Source organism: Carlito syrichta, unplaced genomic scaffold (assembly GCF_000164805.1).
Source record: "Carlito syrichta isolate Samal-C Ts95f unplaced genomic scaffold, Tarsius_syrichta-2.0.1 Scaffold308837, whole genome shotgun sequence".
NCBI lineage: Eukaryota > Metazoa > Chordata > Mammalia > Primates > Tarsiidae > Carlito > Carlito syrichta.
This window is the reverse complement of record NW_007252933.1, coordinates 139,159-158,796: the sequence shown is the minus strand read 5'-3', so window position 1 is coordinate 158,796 and position 19,638 is coordinate 139,159. Positions and strand designations below refer to the sequence as shown.

The following is a 19,638-nucleotide window of genomic DNA, read 5'->3' as shown; positions in this document are numbered from 1 at the left end:
GGCTGAAAAACTTCTAATAATTTACTGGGTGTTAAAAAAGAGGTTTCACTTCATTGGCATTATAACCAACAGTGGAATAGAGGTGAAATGGTACACTTTTTTCACACAAATGCTCAAGTGAAAGGGAAGGGAGAGAAAAAAAGGGAGGGAGAATAAAAAGGAGGAGCAAAGGGTAGGAGACAGGGTAGACAGAGGACAGTGAGGAAGAGAAAGGGGTCTGTAACTAGACAGTGCCTGAGATTCAGCCGTCACCCAGAGGCAACAGAAGCACTTGGGCCCAGGAGTCCAAGCAGGCTGATAAACCTTTAGAAGAATGTGTGAATGAGCGGAAGCTTCCCAGACTGCTGCTGAGGATAAGGTGTCAGCATCCTTGACATTCTAGGAGAAGCAACTGAAAAATTAGGGGCTACAGAAATACATGGACTAAGGGAGGGTGAAGGACTAGATACAATTGTCCACAGATTCACGTACTGAAATTTATGGGTGATTCAGAGGGCTTTTGTGATTTTAATTTTTACTCTCAGAGGTTTTGTTTTATGTTTTGTTTAACCTCACAGGATCATTTTAGAACCTAGTCACACGTTAAATAAAACTGCACAGGACAAATTAAATGTAAGCATATTGTAGGAGGTAAAGACGACATGAACATTTTTGTATCCTACAACAAAAATTCCTTTACATTATGAAAATATAAGGACTTAGGTCTTTAAAATGATTTATTTGAATCAATTTATAGATTCAGTTACTGTTGGAAAGTAGGCACTCTGCCATTTTGCTACCTTCCATGATTTGTACTAAGATTATATTGTACGGGCTTTTTGGTCTTACTTTTTTTAAACAAAATGTAATGATAGCTTACAGAAAGTAGAATCCTAAAAACTAGCTGGCAGGTAGAATGATCAAACTATTCGAGGGAATATGAGGTCACAAGTCAAACTAAATGCTTATTTGTTACAACAAAAGGTCACTCAACCCTATGATGACAAGTGCTTATAATAAATATTTACTGATTACCTGTCAAAATGGACATTCATTTTTAAGAATGTGTACATTCTTATTTGTTTATGCTTATACCAAGTAGATTAAAAGTTGCATTTTCCCCCCAGAGGCATAACTCCAACTGGACAAGGAAAACATATCTCATTACTTTTTACAATGAGAATTCTATGGCAATAACTTGCTGTCTGAATAATCAAAGCAAAACCTGTCATTTACTCACTTGCCTGCTACCATCATCCCAAAAGGCAAGCATATCATTGTGAACACAGGTCTCTTGCAAACAATACATTTAAAGGTATGTTGTCTTGTTACTGTTTTGGCATAGAATGTTATTTTTAGTTTATTTATTTCCAGATATGTTACAGTCTGCTATTGTCCCCCAAAGTATTTGAAAGCAGAGAGGTGACAGGAAATATGAAGAAAAACAGAAATGGCACCCCACATAGGGCAGACGTGGTTAACCTCTATAGCTAATAGCTAACAAAATATCAGAGCCTACACGCACTATAAACATTTATCAGCAATCTGGAGAAAAGCCACCGTTCTGAAACAGGGTTCTCTGGTTTACAGAATTTTCACAATGCTACTTAAAAAGTCCTTCTAACAGAGAAAGAACCTTTTATCAAGCTCAGAAAGAAAGTAAGCCCTTGAAACTTTAAAACAGTAACAGTTTGCTTTCAGTTGCCTATTTAACTGCTCATTTGCAAAATCTGACTCCCTAAAAGTCACTTTCACGAATATAGAAAAGAAGTCCCCTCCACCCTGGTGAAGAATAAACTTACTGCATCTTTTTCAGGGTTGCAGACTTTCACCCAGAGAATATGGTCCAAGAGCCAATCAATGGGTTTCTCCTTGTAAAACATGAATATGAATTCTACAATCAGAGTGAGGTCCGGTGCTTGAAACATTTTACCTAAAAAGATATTTCCAGTTAATAATTCTGATAAAGAAAACAAGCATTAAAACAGTTTAAACTAGTGAAATCTTATATGCTATAGACACTGAAGCTTGTATTTTCAACCAAAAATCATCATGAGTAATTTTCCCACTTGCATTATCAAAAACAAACACACTTGCTCTAGCTAGACATCCTATTGAGCTGTCACACGGGTGTAAGCAGAATTAGCAAACTGCTGACATTATTATAACATCTATCACACACCTACTGGCTCAAAGAATTCAAAAAGCAAGTCAGAGATTTTTATCTCATGTCTTACTAAGATTCTTCTCACAAAAAAAGAAATATTGAGAGGTTAAATTAAAAAAACATAAATCAATAAATGTAAAAAAACAAGGACTCCTAATTTTCACTGAAGTTCTCACAAGTAAAGATGTCTTTTGACTTTTTAAATAAGTTTTGAGTGAAATGATCAACAAGGTTCAAGGTCGTCTCTAACACTTAGGAAGTAAATGTTATCCTCTGAGTGTTTTTTATTTTTATTTTTAATTATTTATTTATTTTAAAGATGTGGGGTACAATTCAGGATTAGGTGTACAAATGGTCATTGCACAGGTAAAGTTTGGGCCTGACTTTGGTCCCTACTTTGTCTGGTTTTGAGTGTGACATTGTTTTTCAATTCTTCAACTTTAAACATATTTTTTTAGTTGGCTAGTTTAGTTTAGGAACATAAGCAGAAAAAGATGTTTTAAAATGAATGCCCCCAAACAGTTAATAAAATAAACAAATAAAAATTAATCACTGAACAAGAATTTCATGCAATGCACGAAAACTTATATGAGAAAATCTTTCTGTGGCATTCTTTTAAAAAGAATCCCAATTCTGAGATAATAAAGACACTGAAAGTTTCAGAGAGGAAACCAAACCTGCTTATCAGGACCATAGTGAGCATCGTGTAGAGCCCTAGAGTCAATGTCACAAGCTATCCTGAAATGACCTTTAGCATTTCATATAGAGAGGTTTACCTAAGTTAGGTTCTCTCAAAGATAATCCATTTCCACAGGTAAAAAGAGAACTTTAGGACAAAAAATGCAATTGGTTTCAGATTCTAAGAGTCATGTTTATTTTTGGAAAATAGATAAATGTGACACTTTTCTTACCAATGAAGCCCAGCTGGGAAAACTCTAGAATCATCCATTCCTCAGAAGAAAGTTGAAGTGCAAAATTTTTTATGGTATTAAAATAATTCTGTTTGACAATAATATCATCTTCAAGCTAGAGAAAATTGAGCAATTATATCAATAAATCAGAAAGAGAAGGAAAGACTATAGATAGAAGGACATTATTATGGAAAAACTCAAGTATAACTTTATCATGAACGTCAAGAAAAAAATGGTCAAAAATAATGACGATATATAAAAATAGATGTTACTAAAATAAAATAAGGAAAATAAAATGGAAGACATACACCAGAGGGTCATTAAAACCATTCCCTACCACAGGAAATAACAATGGATTATTCCTTTTTTGTCATTTCAGTGTCCAGATGACTTCACACTATCTTTTTTCCATTTCAAAGAAAAAGAAATTTTCAGGCCCCTTTAAAATATTTTGCTTGTTTACATAATACAGGTACCTAGTCAAAGAGACTGTCAAAGAAAAGTCAGCAGCTTTCTTCTCCACTTTCTACTCTGCTATCTGAGATGATCAATGTGAAAAGTTGGGTGTTCATCCATTTGATACCTTCTGTATGCACACACCGCACATACTGACCCATATATCAGGTTTCCATTCCCCCTTTTCATATTTATAAAAAGGGGTAATAATACAAAACTGGCGTTTTAATTTTAAGATATCAAGAGTATCTTCCCAGGTTAATAAATACCCACTTAAACCACTCAATTTAACTGACATATTCTAATGTATTCCATAGAATAGATGTATTACAGTTGATTTGGCCCTGGCCTGCTCACAAACAGACATTCAGGGAGTTTCCTGGGCTTTGTCAATACAAACCATGCTGCAATAAATAAGCTTATTTCATTTCTGTAGGACAGATTCCTAAAAGTCCCCTTTTTAAATTTTTAATCCATACCTACATAATACTTAAGACACGGTGGCAGTTCACAGGAGTGCCAGTAAAGCCCTCAGTCCTGCCAGCACCACACACTCTCTTTACCTGGTGTTCTGACCTGCCCGACAGGGTGGGCAAGGAATGGAGGATGCTGGACACACACAGCGCTTCCTCCCCCCCAGACCCCCTGCCAGAATCTCCTCTCATCCTATTTTAAAGTCACACGAGCCGGGCTCGGTGGCTCAGCCTGTAATCCCGTGCCTTTGGGAGGCTGAGGTGAGTGGATTGCCTGAGCCCGCGGTTTCGAGACCCGCCTGGGCAACTTGGCGAGACCCCATCTCTACAATAAATCAAAAATTAGCTGGGCGTGGTAGCGCATGCCTGTAGTTCCAGCTACTTGGAAGGCTGAGCGGAAGGATCGCTGGAGGCCAGCAGGTCGAGGCTGTGGTGGCCAGGAGTGGCCACTGCACTCCAGTCTGGGCGACAGAATGAGACTCCAACTCAAAAAAAATAAAAATAAAAATAAAATAAAGTCACATGAGTATGATAACACCCTAAACATACTTTCCTTTTCTTAATTTCACCTTATTTCTTATGACCTACTAACTAGTGTTTGTTTTAGTATTTGATTTTCCACATATTTGAGAACTACAAGCGTTTTTCTTCCTGTCTATGAAGAAACAGTAGCAGTACTTGCAAATATGTGATATCCACTGACTTACCAACTGTTTACTCTGCTCCTATTATGTTTCAGGCATTGTATTAAACCCTGGGGATACATCGGTAAACAGGAAAGACATGTTTTATGACCTCAGAGCTTCACGGGAGACTAGATGGATAATTAGACAAAGCACAGAGCTATACTGTAACTTTGCTTTCTGAGTGAAGATATGCCAACACTCAAACCTAAACATTTACTGAATATGCCCAAAGGAAGATGATTCCTACTATCCAGCAATTCTACATGCCTACTTCAAATTTAATACATAACTTCAGTTACCATACATACTTTAATTCACATGTAATAAATTAGGAAAGATACTTTGTTTCCCACTCTCACATGTCACCAAATAATTTTACTTTTAAAGCCAGGCTCGGTGGCTCATCCTGTAATCCCATGCTTTGGGAGGCTAAGGTGAGTGGATTGCCTGGGCCCGCGGGCTCGAGACCCACCTGGGCAACTTGGCGAGACCTCATCTCGACAATAAATCAAAAACTCAGCCAGGCATGGTAGCGCGTGCCTGTAATTCCGGTTACTAGGAAGGCTGGGGTGGAAGGATCGCTGGAACCCAGTGGGTCGAGGTTGCAGTGGCCGGGAGCAGCCACTGCACCAGTCTGGGTGACAGAGTGAGACTCCAACTCAAAAAAACAAAAACAAAAACAAAAAAAACTTTTAAAAGATAGCTGTAGATTCACATGGAGTTGTAAGAAGTAACAGTGAGACTGTAAATACCCTTCACACAGCTTCCTCAATAAAACATCCTCTAATGGAACTAAACTGTCAGCAAATCAACTTCAATACGATTCACCAAACTTATTCAAATGCCACCAGTTTTCCATGCACTCAGCCGTGTTCGTGTGTGCACGTGTTATCTAATTCTGGGCCATTTTATCCCATGTCCAGCTTTGTGTGCCCACCACAGTAAGGACACGCAACAGCTCCATCACAGGACCCCCAGTACGGGCCGTGCTAGGCTTTTACATCCACACCCACACCTCTCCCTTTCCCACCTTCCTGTCCTCTGGCAGCCAACAACCTGTCCTCCATCCCCACAGCATTATCATCTCTCCAAGGCTGTGAGTCACACGGTATGCAACATTCTGAGACTGACTTTTTAACTCAGCATCACTCTGTGGAGATCCACATTGTTGCGTGCATCCATAGTTTGTTTCTTTTGTTTAGTATTCCATGGCATAAATGAACTGCCACTTGTTTCACCAGTCACCTGTTGAAGGACATTTGGGTTGCTTCCAGTGATTGACTATTGCAAATAAAGCTGCTATGAACACGTGTGCACAGGCTTTTGGTGAACACGAGTGCTTTTCTGACACCATTGTTTGTCATGGCAAGAGCCACTCTGAAAAACCTAGCACAGATCTCATTCGTGATCACTGATGAGATGTCCAGTTTCTAATGCTGAGAGTTTTTATGCACCACAAGGAAGTGAAATGTTATCCTGAGTGTTTCTTAGAATATGTAGGATTGTTTTTCTTTTTCTTTTTTTTTATTGTAGACACGTGGTCTCGCCAAGTTGCCCAGGCTGGTCTCGAACCCACAGGCTCAGGCAATCTACTCGCCTCAGCCTCCCAAAGTACTGGGATGACAGGCTAAGCCAACGAGTCTGGCCTGAACTGTTTTTTCAATTCTGCAACTTTAAACATGTTCTTTTTAGTTGGCTAATTTAGGAACATAAGCAGGAAAAAAAAAATGCTTACAGAGGGAAGCTAAAAGCAAGATGCAAAATATTGTTTCTACAGTATACGGATGTAGTTTCAGAAAGAGGGAGAATGTTACACATATAAAGGGGACCCCCAAAAAGTGGAATTGAATATCTGGAGAAACATAAGTCATTCTACAAAAATTGCACACACATGTTCACAGCTGCACCATTCACAACAGCAAAAACATGGAAGCAATCCTACTGCCCATCGAAAGTGAACTAGATAAAGAAAATGTGGTACATATACATGATGGCGTATTACACAGCCATAACGAAGGACAAAGTCATGGACTCTGTAATAAACTGGATGGAGTTGGAGACTGTCATACTAAGTGACCCACCACAGAAACAAAGAACTGAATACCACATGTTCTCATTCATACGTAGGACCTGAACATTAGTCATATTAGCACAAGGTAAGAATCAGCAGTCACTGGATACTGCTGGTGGAGGGGACAGGGAGGGAACCTGGCCCCAAACCAGGAGAAGTGAGGACCAGCTGAGACTCAAACTTCACCTGCATGATGCCTACTTGTGCAGCTAGTTCTGACTTGTACCCCACATCTCTATAATAGAATAAAAAGATAAACAAAACAGTACTAATAAACTTAATTTGGCCCAGAAAAAAATGTGTATTTATTCTTACACATTTAAACTTCAGTCACCCTCAAAGTACTCTCCATCTGATGCAACACATCTATCTATCAAGATGCCTTTTCCACTGCTCAAAAGAGTTTTTGAACTCATCCATTTTGATGCCTTTTAGGTACTTCTGCCATTTTTGTTTCACCTCTTCCACATCGGCAAAGCCTTTCCTCTTAAGGACTCTTTTCATCCTGAGAAACAAGAAAGAGTCCATCGCTCAGGGCAAGATCGGCTGAAGAAGCGGTGGGGAGCATGGGAGTCGTGCCACTTGAAGCCAAAAACCTCTGAACACCCAGTGTGGTGCGGGCAGGTTGTTTATGTAAACCGCCAGGCATGAAATGGAAAAGGTGTTGAAAGCATCTCAAAAAAAGAAGTTCACTGAAGCCAGACGCAGCCTCTCACAACAATGCTAGCTGGTATACTGATGCTGATGGGTTCCTAGAACACTTGCCTAGCAGAGGAAGCCGGTACTACAAAGGGCCCAACCTCCAAAAAACAATTCCAGTTTTTTGGGGTTCCCCCCTAGTGTATTTAAATTTTTAAAAAGTACCAGGAGAAGCCAAAAGATAATGATGGGGCCAACATGGGAGGGAGGAAGTAGGGTGAAGAGAAAGGGATAAAAGTGAGAGTTTTACAAATGTGTCCTGTTGCATTTAAGTTTTAAATTTGGAATGTTATGTTTCACATAGCCAAAAAGGAAAAAAATACCCTAAAAATTGAATATAAACCAAAACAAATGAACTTAGTTTCATGTCAAGTTGGCAGTATAATCGTGCAGGATAAGGAATTACCTCAAGAGATTTTCTATCTTTTGTTTGTTTGTTTGTTTTTGTTTTTTTTGAATTGGGGTCTCACTCTGTTGCCTGGGCACACTTCCAGTTCACCATAGCTGCAATCTCCTGGGCTCAGGTGATCCTTCTGCCTCTGCCTCCCTCCTGAGTAGCTGGGACTACAGGTACACATCACCACATCTGGCTAATTTTTTGATTTTTTTTTTTTTTTCCTGGATAGAGATGAGGTCTTGCTATGTTACTCGGACTGTCTTGAATTCCTGGGCTCAAGCAATCCTCCTGCTTCAGCCTCCCAAAGTGCAGGAATTATAGGCGTGAGCCACCACACCTGACCCTCAAATGACTTTCAAATACAGTGTTTTGACTATATATCCGTATAGAATATATGAGGTGAGACCCCTGCCAAAAAAAGCAAAATTATGTTTTGGAAAGCGGACCCCTTATAGTACTGGCTTCCCCCACTAGTTAAGAGTTCTAGGAACCCACTGACATGAGTGTACCAACTAGTGTTGCTGTGAGAGGCTGCATTTGGCTTCAGTGAATTTTTTTTTTTTGAGATTCTATCAGTGCTTTTGCCCATTTCATGATGGGTGACTTACAAGAGTACGTGCCTACACTGTGCTGAGTGTTCAGCAATTTTTGGCCAAAGCAGCATGACCCAGGTGCCCCACCTCCCTATTCACCTGATCTCAACTTGAGCAACCCAATGAAAAAAGTCCTCAAAGGAAAAAGTTTTGCCCATGTGGAAGAGGTGCAACAAAAAACAGCAGAAGCACTAAAAGGCATCCAAACTGATGAGTTAAAAAATAGTTTTGAGCAGTAGAAAAAGCACCTTGAGTGGTGTATTGCATCAAACAGAGTACTTTAAAAGTGACTGAAGTTTAAACATGTAAGAATAAATACACAATTTTTTATGAATAAATTCTCAAGGTTTTGGGGTCCTCTGTCATTTAAACTGCATTAAGTAGTCTTATTGTTAGTAGTGATAATGTTACCAATATTTTGAAACTATTTTAGCTATACCATAGAACAAATTTATGAGGATAATGTTATTAAAAACCTATACTTTTAATCTAAGAGAAAATAAATACATTTATTAATTCAAAAAGTGGCTCGCACCTATAATTCCAACACTTTGGGAGGCAGAGGCAAGAGCACTGCCTGAGCCCAGAGGTTTGAGACCAGCCTGGGCAACTTGGTCAGGCCTCATCTCTACAATAAATCAAAAAATTAGCTGGTGTGGTGGTGCATGCCTGCAGTTCCAGCTACTTGAGAGACTGAGACGGAAGGATCACCTGAGCCCAGCAGGTCAAGGATGCAGTGGCCGTGAGCATGCTACTGCACTCCAGCTTGGGCGACAGAGTGAGATTCCTACTAACACAAAACAAAACAAAAAGCCCCATGATCTATAACCCTATAATCATACATCTTATTCTAATTTGAACTGAAATATCAAAATGCTATTTTCCTTGCTGAAAGTCCTAGCAGCAAAGACAACTCAATAGGTACGAGCATCTCAAGTGTCCAGATTGTGTTCATACTATACACCTTTACGAGGAATGGGGCTTCACAGAGAAATGTTTGATTCTACAGCCGGGATAAGAAATTTGCAAGATTTGCTGGTGAACAAAAAAGTGATACAAGATTACTAGACTTATATAGAGAGGATACAAAAGTCAAGAGTTTCCTATTGGACTGTGAAGGGCCAATAAGAATAATGACACAATGGACTGAGGCAAATAAAATGTATTTTAAACACTCATAAGTTCATAATGATACTTTAAAAATGGCTACCACTGAAGATTGCTAGGGCAACACCTTTAAAAACTAAACAGAAAGAATCAAGTATTTATTCTGCCTTGTCTTTGTGAACTATTTTTCAGGGTAACCTAACAGGTTAAGGAAGGAAAATTCTTTACGGAAGAATTCAGCTTATGAAAGTGTCAGAAATTACTGAATTAGAGATGCACCACTTGGAAACCTCTAATGAAATAATTGATCTAGGAAAAAATAATCAATAGATACTGAGACAACAAGTGGACTGGCTGGGGAGCTTTATAATAGAGAGGGAGGCTGGAACGTTGAGACCTGTGATTAACCTCAGCATCACTGAAGATGGGACTGCCTGACACAATGTGCTTTAATACGGGCTACAGCAAGGAAAACACAGCAGCACCTGTGAAGTGCATGCATCATCCAATGGTTTTCCAGAAGGCACTGCCTTCAACTCCAAGTCATTGTGATAAAACACTTTATGAAACTGCCTATGATGCCATCAGCAGAAACTTCATTCCAAGTCATAGGAGTTATACCAGGCAGTCAGCATTTTCCTCTTTCCTTGAGGTGTATGTCTGTGATGACCACAAAGCAATCCTTGGCTCTATGGCCTTTTAAAAGCACTGTTTAAAGCCTCGGTGTGATACACCTCTAACACTCACAATCCTGAAGTCACAGCCCTAGGGGGTCATCAAGACATCTGGGAGAAATTCCTTTGCTTCCCTGCCCCTTATCCTATCCTAGTTTTCACCAAAACTTCCCAGATGAAATCTATCCTTTATAAACACTGAAAACCAGCATTAAACTGAGAAATTTTAGGCTAATATATTTTCCCCATTAATACTTTATAGATCATAATGAACACAATGAGAGAATTATACACAATGAGATTTTGTAGACTATAAAGCAACACCCTCTTTGCTGAGGCATTTTTTGGGGGCAAATGTGATCACTTTAAGAATGTTCAATGAGTTTCTCTTTGAAACAGCTAGAAAATTAGGAACAATCTAAATGACCAAAAATAAGTGATTATGATATCTGAATAATGGCACTTCAAGAATTAAATCATATCAATCTAAATTTACTGGCATGTAGTCTACAATATGTTAAGTGACAACAAAACAGGTTATCAGACAGTTGATACGGTATGGTCCTTATTGTAAAAGAGGGTTGATTTAGAAAAACGTCAGCAAGATGGAAATAAGAAACCCCCGACCTGACCCTCCTCCCCCACAGAGACATGGATTTAAAATCAGAGCATTCAATAGTCACAGTCCTTCCCTCAGGCTGTGTACAGCCTGATTGGGAGGAAATACTCAACTACCAACTTCTCCCTGTATAGAATACTTAATGTTTTTGACCTACTGGGGTACAGCCTGAAGGACTGGATTCTGTCTTGTCTAAATCAAAGCAGGAACAAGAGCAGGGCACCAGGTTCGCTAAGAACAAAGGCCATCAACCTGCACCAGAGGATGCAATGCCAAAAATATACACTAGGTGGAGCTCCAGTACTACAGCACCAGCCAGGCCACGGCATTGCAGACAGACACCAGAGAGAGCTCCTGGGTAGAAACCAGCAGATCACAATTAGGAAATGACACCCACAAGACTAGAGATGGCAAAGACCCAGAAAAGACTCAAAGGACTTTAGGATTTCCAGCTAGGCTTGAGAAAGTACTTCCAGTAGAAAATCAGACTGCAAGGACTGGGAGAGGCAGCTGATTTTTCAAATGCCAAAATTCAAGACATACAAAGAAAAATATGGCATATCCAAAGGAACCAAATAAATCTCCAGAAATCTACCTCAAAGAAACAAAAATACTTGAATTATTCAACAAAGATTTCAAAATAATTGCCATAAGGATGCTCAATGAATTAAAAGAGCAAGCTCATACAGACAGCTAAACAAAATGAGGAATATGATGCATGAACAAACTGAGAATATCAACAGATAGATAGAAACTATACAGAACCATGCAGGAATTCTTCAACTGAAGAACACAAAACCTGAATTGAAAGTTTAACTAGAAGTACTAAACAGCAGACCTAACCAGGCAAAAGAAAGTATCAGTGAAATTAAAGTCATAACTTTTTTTTTTTTTTTGAGTTGGAGTTTCACTCTGTCCCTCAGGCTGAAGTGCAGTGGCACTCTGATGGCCGCCCCAGAGTCGACCTGCTGGGCTCCGGCAATCCTTCTGCCTCAGCCTTCCAAGTGTCCGGAACTACAGGCATGCACTACCACACCCAGCTAATTTTTTATTTATTGTAGAGTCGAGGTCTTGCCAAGTTGCCCGGGCTGGTTTTGAACCCATGGGCTCAGGAAATCTGCTTGCCTCAGCCTCCCAAAGTGCTGGGATAACAGGCTGAGCCACCAAGCCCGGCCCATAACTTTCAAAATTACCAAGGCACAGGAGGTGGGGGTGGGAAGGGAGGGAGAGAGGAGAGAGTGATGAAGACAGCCTAAGGGATGTATGGATACCATAAAGTGGAAGAAAATATGCATTATAAGAGTTCTAGAAGGAAAAATAAAGCTCAAAGAACTCCAACTGCAATAAATCTAAAAAAGACTTACACCAAGAAACATCATCATCAAACTGTCAAAAGTCACAGACAAAGAAAGAAACCTGAAAGCAGCGAGAGAAAAGTGACCCATCACATATGAAGGGGCTCCTATTAGATTATCAGCAGACTTCTCAGCAGAAACTTTGTAGGCTAGAAGGGGGTGGAATGATATAGTCAAAGTGGTGACACAAAGCAAAACAAAACAAAAACTTGCCAACCAAGAATATTACACCTGACAAAACTGTAATTCAAAAGTAAAGGAAAAATTAAGACTTTCCCAGATACATAAAAGTTGAGTGAGTTCATCAGCACTAGATCTGTTCTACTGCCCTGTTGAAGTAAAAGGACAATAAGTAACAATAAAACACCATACAAAAATAGAAAACTCCCTGGTTAGAGTTTAGATAATATATGTACAGATAAATACAGAATCTTAATATAGTATTAAGAAAATGCAGGTACATAAATCACTTTTAAATCTGGTATAGAATCTTAAAAAAACAAAAACCTAAAAAGTAAGTATAAACCTATATTAACATATGTGCAATATAAAGAGGAAATTGGTGTCATTAATAACATTATGTGGGGGGGAGGCAGAGAGGTAAGAGAGTAGAGATTTTATATACAATTGGAGTCATCAGTTTTAAATAGCTTGTTATAATTTTAAGATGCTTTATGTAATTGCAATGGTAACTACAGAATAACTATCTATTGAATATACACAAAGAGAAATAAAAAGGAATAAAAATATGCCACCATAAAAAAAAAAAAAAATACAAAAGGCAGCAAGGGAGGAAAAGATGGACAAATGAGTTCCAAGACAAAAACCAATGAACAAAATGGCAACAGTCAATCCTTCTATATCAGTAATCACTTAAAATGTAAATGAGTTAAGCATCTCAATGACAAGACACAGATTGGTCAAATGGATTTTTAAAAGTGAGATCCATCAATATGCTGTCTATAAGAAACTCACTTTAAATCAAAGGACACACATAGGCTAAAAGTTAAAGAATGATAAAAGTTTATCCATGCAAACTGAAAAAGAATAAGAATGCCCATACTTGGACAAAATAGGCCTTAAGACAAAAATTGTCATGAGAGAGAAAGGAGGATATTATATAATGATAAAGGAGTCGATTCTTGAAGAAGATATAGCAATTATAAATAAATATGTACCTAACATTAGAGTTCTAGAATATACGTAGTCAACATTGACAGAACTGAATGGAGATACAGACAACAACACAATAACAGCAAGAGACTTCGGTAACCCACTTTCAGTTATGGATAGAACAATCAGACAGAAGATCAGTAAGGAAACTGAGGACTTAAACAACATTATAGATCAAACAAACCCAACAGACATATAAAGAGCACTGTAACCAACAACAACAGAATACACATTTTTCTCACAGACACATGGAACATTCTCCAAGACACACCACACGTCAGTCCTCAAAACAAGTCTTCACAAATTTAAGAAGACAAGCCATACAACATATCTTCTCTGACCACAACAGAAAGAAACTAGAAGTCAAAAACAGAGAAAAAACACACAAATTTGTGGAAATTAAACAATATACCCTTAACAACCAATGGGTTAAAGAAAAAATCACAAGGGAATTTAGAACAATTCTGGAGACAAGAACAAAAACACAACAAACCAAAATGTATGATATGCAACAAAAGCTATACAAAGAGGGAAGTTTATAACAGTAAACATTTATGCTAAAAAAAAAGAAGAAAGATCTTAAATCAACAACATAACTTAACATCTCAAGGAAACTGGGAAAAAAAAACCTAAACTAAACTAACTAAATCCCAAATTAGCAGATGGAAGGAAAAAATAAAGACTAAAACAGATAAGTAAATAGAAGAACAGTTGGGGGAAAAAAATAAAAGAAACCAAGAGTTTTTCTTTAAAAAGGATCAACAAGATTGAAAAATTTTAGCTAGACTAGCTAAGAAACAAAGAGAGAAGAAATAAACAATTTAAAGAATAAAGACATTGAAGCAATAATCAAAAACCTCATAGCAAATAAAATCCTAGGACCAAAGACTCTCACTGGAGAATTGTGTTGAACGTTTAAAGAAGAATTAACACCAGTCCTCCTCAAACACTTCCAAATAACTGAAGCAGAGGCAACACTTTCAAACTCATTTTCTGAGGCCAGCATTACTCTGATACCAAAACTAGACAAAGAAACAACAGGAAAACTACAGATCAAGATTCCTGATGAATACCGATGCAAAAAATCCTCAACAGACTACTAGAAGATGGAATTAAATTGCACATTAAAATAATTATATACAACATGATCAAGTGAGTTATATCTGCAATAGAAGGATGATTCAACATATGAAATCAATCAATGTAATGTACCAAATGAACAAACTGGGAAGATCATCTCTCAAGTGATATAGAAGTAGCATTTGACAAAATTCAACATACTTTCTTGATTAAAGAAGAAAACATTACACAAAGTAGGAACAGAAGGAAACTACTTCAACATAATAAAAGTCATGTATGAAAAGCTGAGAGCTAACATCACAGTCAACAGCAAATGACTAAAAACTTTCTAAGATTAGGAACAAAGCCGGCAACCTCCTTGGGTCCCCCCCTGCTGTGGAAGCTTTTCTGTCCTCTTAATAAATCCTGCCTCCTCACATACACAAAAAAAGGAACAAGGCAAGATGCGCACTCTCACCACTATTAGTCAACACAGAACTAGAAATTCTAGCTATAGCAATTAAACAAAAAAAGAAATAAAAGGCATTTAAACTGTAAAATGAGTAGAATTATAATTATTCACAAATGAAATGGTCTTATATATAGAAAAACCTAAACCTAAAGAATTCACACACCAAAAACAAAACAAAACAAAACAGAACAAAACTACTAGAACTAATAAACTACTTAAGCAAAGTTTCAGGACATAAAAACAACACACAAAAATCAGTTGTATTTTTATAAACTAACAATGACCGATCCAAAAGTGAAATTAAGAAACATGGCATCAAAAAAGATAAAATACTTAGGAATAAACCTTACCAAGGAGATGAAAGTCTTTTACAATGAAAATCACAAAACACTACTAAAAGATATTGGAGTTTGTAGTGGCACGATCATGACTCACCCCAGCCTCAAACTCCTGGGTTCCAACAATCCTCCCACCTCAGCCTTCTGAGTAGCTGAGACTTCAAATGCATGCTCCCACACCTGGCTAATTTTTTAATTTTTTTGTACAAATGTGGTCTTGCTATGTTGCCCAGGGTTAAAGGTTTCAGTTTCTCTGTGTCCTTGCCAAAACTTGTTATTTTATGATCTTTTAACAGGAGCCTTCCTAATGGGCCATGTGGTGATATCTCATTGTGGTTTTGATTTACATTTCTTTATGATTAGTGAATGTTGAATATCACTTCATGTGTTTGTAGGCAGTTTGTATATCTTTGGAGAAATATCTATTTAAGTACACTTTTCAATCAGATTTTTTTGCATAAGTATAAAGTATAAATTTTAAAGAAAACTGCCTGCACGTAGTAAGTATGCACTAAATATGAAGGGGAGGGATCCCCTCAAAACTGGAATTTATTAAAAACTGTGTATTTATTTTTACATGTTTAAACTTCAGTCACTTTCAGAGGACTCTCCGTTTGATGACATTTATTGCTATGCTTTTCCACTGCTCAAAACAGTTTTTGAACTTGTCAATTTTGATGCCTTAGCGCTTTTGCTAATTTTTGTTTCACCTCTTCCACATTGGCAACATGTTTCCCTTTGAGGATTTTTTCATCCAGGGAAACAGCAAAAAAGCTACCCAAGGTAAGATTAGGTGAATAGAGAAGTTAGGACATGGGGGTCATGCCATTTTTGGTTAAAAACTGAAGAACAGGCCGGGCACAGTGGCTCAAGCCTATAATCCTAGCACTTGGGGAGGCTGAGGTGAGTGGATTGCCTAAGCCCAAAGGTTGGAGACCTACCTGGGCAATTTGGCGAGACCTCATCTCTACAATAAATTAAAAATCAGCTGGGCATGGTAGCGCACGCCTGTAGTTCCTGCGACTTGGAAGACCGAGGCAGAAGGATCACCTGAGTACAGCAGGTCGAGGATGTGGTGGCCGGGAGTATGCCACTGCACTTCAGCCTGGGCGACAAAGTGAGACTCCAACTCAAAAAAAAAAAAAAAAAATCTAAGGAACACTCAGTGTGATTTGGGCAGGTGTGCTCATAAATCACCCATCATGAAATGGGCAAATACACTGAAAGAATCCAAAAAAAGTCACTGAAGCTGAACATAGCCTCTCACAACAACACTAGCTGGCACACTGATGCCAGTGGGTGGCTAGAACACTTACCTAGCGGGGGGAGCATGTGCTACAAGGGGCTCACCCTCCAAAAAATAATTCTGCTTTTTTGGGGGGTGCCCCCTTATATAAGTTCATAGCTACTGCCATTCTTATAATATCTTATATACTGACCCTGCTCAGGGAAAGTTTATTTTACTACCCTCTTTATCCCCATCCTATCCTTAACTTCCTAAACATTTACTCATTGTAAAAAAAAAAAAAACTTTTAAGTTTTCATTAATACTCTCCACAGAGAGAAATTTAAAACAAATTTTAAAAGCAATGCAACAACACTTTAAAATTCTTTATATGAAGTTTTTAACTATAATGCACATATTTATATGTTGGCCCTAGAACAAAACAGCCAGGCTCAACAATAATATCATTTGCATTATATTAAGATAAAATACTTTCCTTATTATTTTAAAATTAAAAACAAGACTTCTCCTCTAAGGTGGTTAAAAGAAATCCACTACTAAAATCTATGATATATTTTTACATGCAAAACTCTTATATACTTATATACATGTTATATTCTGACTATATTCATCATCTACATTTCCTATTCTATGAGCCAAGGAAGAGTTCACGCACATTTTAACATAGCTGACTGAAGGTCACATGTCAAGGGAGTGAAGAAAGACTCCCTTCTCCTCTGAGACCATGCTTTTTCCTTCTTTTTTCCTTCTTTTTTCCTTCTCTCCAACTCCCCTCCTCCCCATAGGCTGCCCAATCATTTCCTTTCTGATTCAGGCATCAAGAGTCTCCTCTTGCCAACCTCATCAAAATACTCTCTCAGGAAAGGATCTAATAAACCTTTTATACCAAAAACTAATAACTGACGGCTTAGTGTGCTATGCGTCTCAAAGGTATCTGCATTTTGAACGAGGGATAAAGACACTCTTTGGTTAAAGAAATGAAATCCCAGAGGTGGAATGTAAGCTTAAGTCATCAAGAAGAATGAGATTTGGAAGAAATAAGAGCTTCCTAGAATCCTATAAGCTGTTACCTACCTGATAGCTTAAAACCCCTATCATCATAGTATTAGTCTACTTCTAGAGCATTATGGCTGTGCTGCTGAAAATTGGACTGTTGAACTTTGATGTCCATTTTATGATGTTCAACATAAATGTAACTGTCTCGGGGTCCACAAAAAAATTATTCTACCATAAGACCACTAAGAAAATTATAAGAAAAGTCTTCTTTAAAATTTTACCAAATAATTAAATCTTGTTGTTTTTATTAACAGTATAAAGAGTGAGGAGGAGAGAGAAGATAGAAGACCGGGAGAAAGGAAGGAGGGAGAAGATTAAGTTGCTGCACGTATCATCCTGCTAGGTGGAGAGCTGATATCTGCATTCACTGGAGAAGAAACCTCAGAGCCCACATTCTCAGTTACCATGGAGACCCCTCAGTTCTGTGAGATACAGTTATGATCTGACAGATCTCAGAGGGTTTGTACTCTCTTTCAGAACTTCCTGTTTTAATGAAAATATGCTCTTGATAATACTTTTCTTTACAAGTGTGAAAAACATGAAAGGAAAAACCACACTTACCTGAATGTAATATGTGCCCTTTTCCTGAGCATACATCATCAGAAAGCAGTAATCTAGGTTTTGCTTTGTTCTCCATCTGAAATAAACATTTTCAAAAACTAAGTAAGAAATCAGACTGAAATTTAGTAAAATAAGATTAGACATATAAACCTCAAGTGTCTATATAACACATCATCTGTATGTGTGTTACACACACACACACACGTTGGATAGAGATTAAAAGAAAATTCACTTTCCTCTAATGAAGTCTTTATCAAAATGTATTCCCAAGAACACAAGATGTCCTCAGGGGAAAAGAAGTCTAATGTCAGGTACGTTTGGGAAACACTGTATACCTATTATCCATCTAGAAACATATTAGTATAGTAGAGGCACTAAAACATCCAGCAGTGAAGATATTTACTGAAGAAAAAAAAATGTTCTTAATCCAGCATTTTCTAAACTTCCTTGACCACAGGCCCTTTTTTTCGGTAGCATCATAACATCTCATCAAACCAGTGCTTCAAAAATTACACTTGGGGGAACTACTCTGAAGCCTAGGACTGTGTTTTGCATGCAGGTAAAAATAAATATGTACTGAATGCTAAAAAAATGATACCAAAATTTACAACATTAAGGTTTTTCAGTGACTTCCTGGTAGCCTACAGAAATAAAGAGATGAAGGTTAAATAAAAGAAGTGGCTCTAAAAGCCCAGATTTTAAAAAATACGATAAAATAAAGGCCCATAGTATAAGCTTTTATGCATTCTAAGAAAACTTTTCCAGAACATCTTATAAGTTGTTCTGGACTAAATGAGACCACCTAGAATATTTTGCCAAATTCAACTCTAACACTTTGTAAGCTTCGATAAACAAAAACTACATTTATTAAATATTATATTTATGCAGGCAGAGAATTTTAAATGACTCACAGCTCACCTTACTCTTTCTTTAGAGTCTCCAAATGTCTCCTTTAGGTTTGTCAGGTCAGGATAATAGCTTTCAGGGGGTGATATTACTTCTACTAGACCAGAAGTGATTTCTTTAGCAAATCTATTATAAGAAAGGTTAGCGGAGTTATTTAAGTTATGTGGGGTTTTATATATTTTAATGCTCAATTTACCATGCTTTAGATAAAACACATCAGTAATCATTTGTGGCAAGATGTAATGTTATGGTCACAAGGTGTTAAATGAAGCAGCTGATCACAAATTTTATTTAACAGAAAACACAGGTTTTACCAATAGCACAAGTTTTGTTTGTTTTTTAAGTAATGCTTTTAAAAACACTGTAAAATGACACTGTCTTTATAGGAGCATAGAAATCCTAAGCCAACTTCAGATATCACATTCTTAAAAAGTATCAAAATTTAAAAAGAAACCAAGATCCTATAGAAAAGAGATAATTGAGCCAGGCTCGGTGGCTCAGCTTGTAATCCGCGCCTTTGGGAGGCTGAGGTGAGTGGATTGCCTGAGCCCGCGGGTTTGAGACCCGCCTGGGCAGCAAGACCTCATCTCTACAATAAATCAAAAAATTAGCGGGGCGTGGTAGTGCGCGCCTGTAATCC

The 19,638-nt window shown here is 37.8% G+C and overlaps 1 protein-coding gene across 1 annotated transcript in view; it reads right to left on the bottom strand.

Moving 5' to 3' along the window:
* The window catches only part of MGAT4A (mannosyl (alpha-1,3-)-glycoprotein beta-1,4-N-acetylglucosaminyltransferase, isozyme A), a 126,127-nt gene that overhangs the window by 25,956 nt on the left and 80,533 nt on the right, over positions 1 to 19,638 (bottom strand). Inside the window, exons 6-9 of the mRNA XM_008066048.2 lie at positions 19,011 to 19,124; positions 18,093 to 18,168; positions 3,058 to 3,172; positions 1,782 to 1,912 (exon numbers count right to left, since the gene is read on the bottom strand). Coding sequence (XP_008064239.1) covers positions 1,782 to 1,912; positions 3,058 to 3,172; positions 18,093 to 18,168; positions 19,011 to 19,124 — 436 coding nt within the window. The remainder of the gene's footprint in view (positions 1 to 1,781; positions 1,913 to 3,057; positions 3,173 to 18,092; positions 18,169 to 19,010; positions 19,125 to 19,638) is intronic.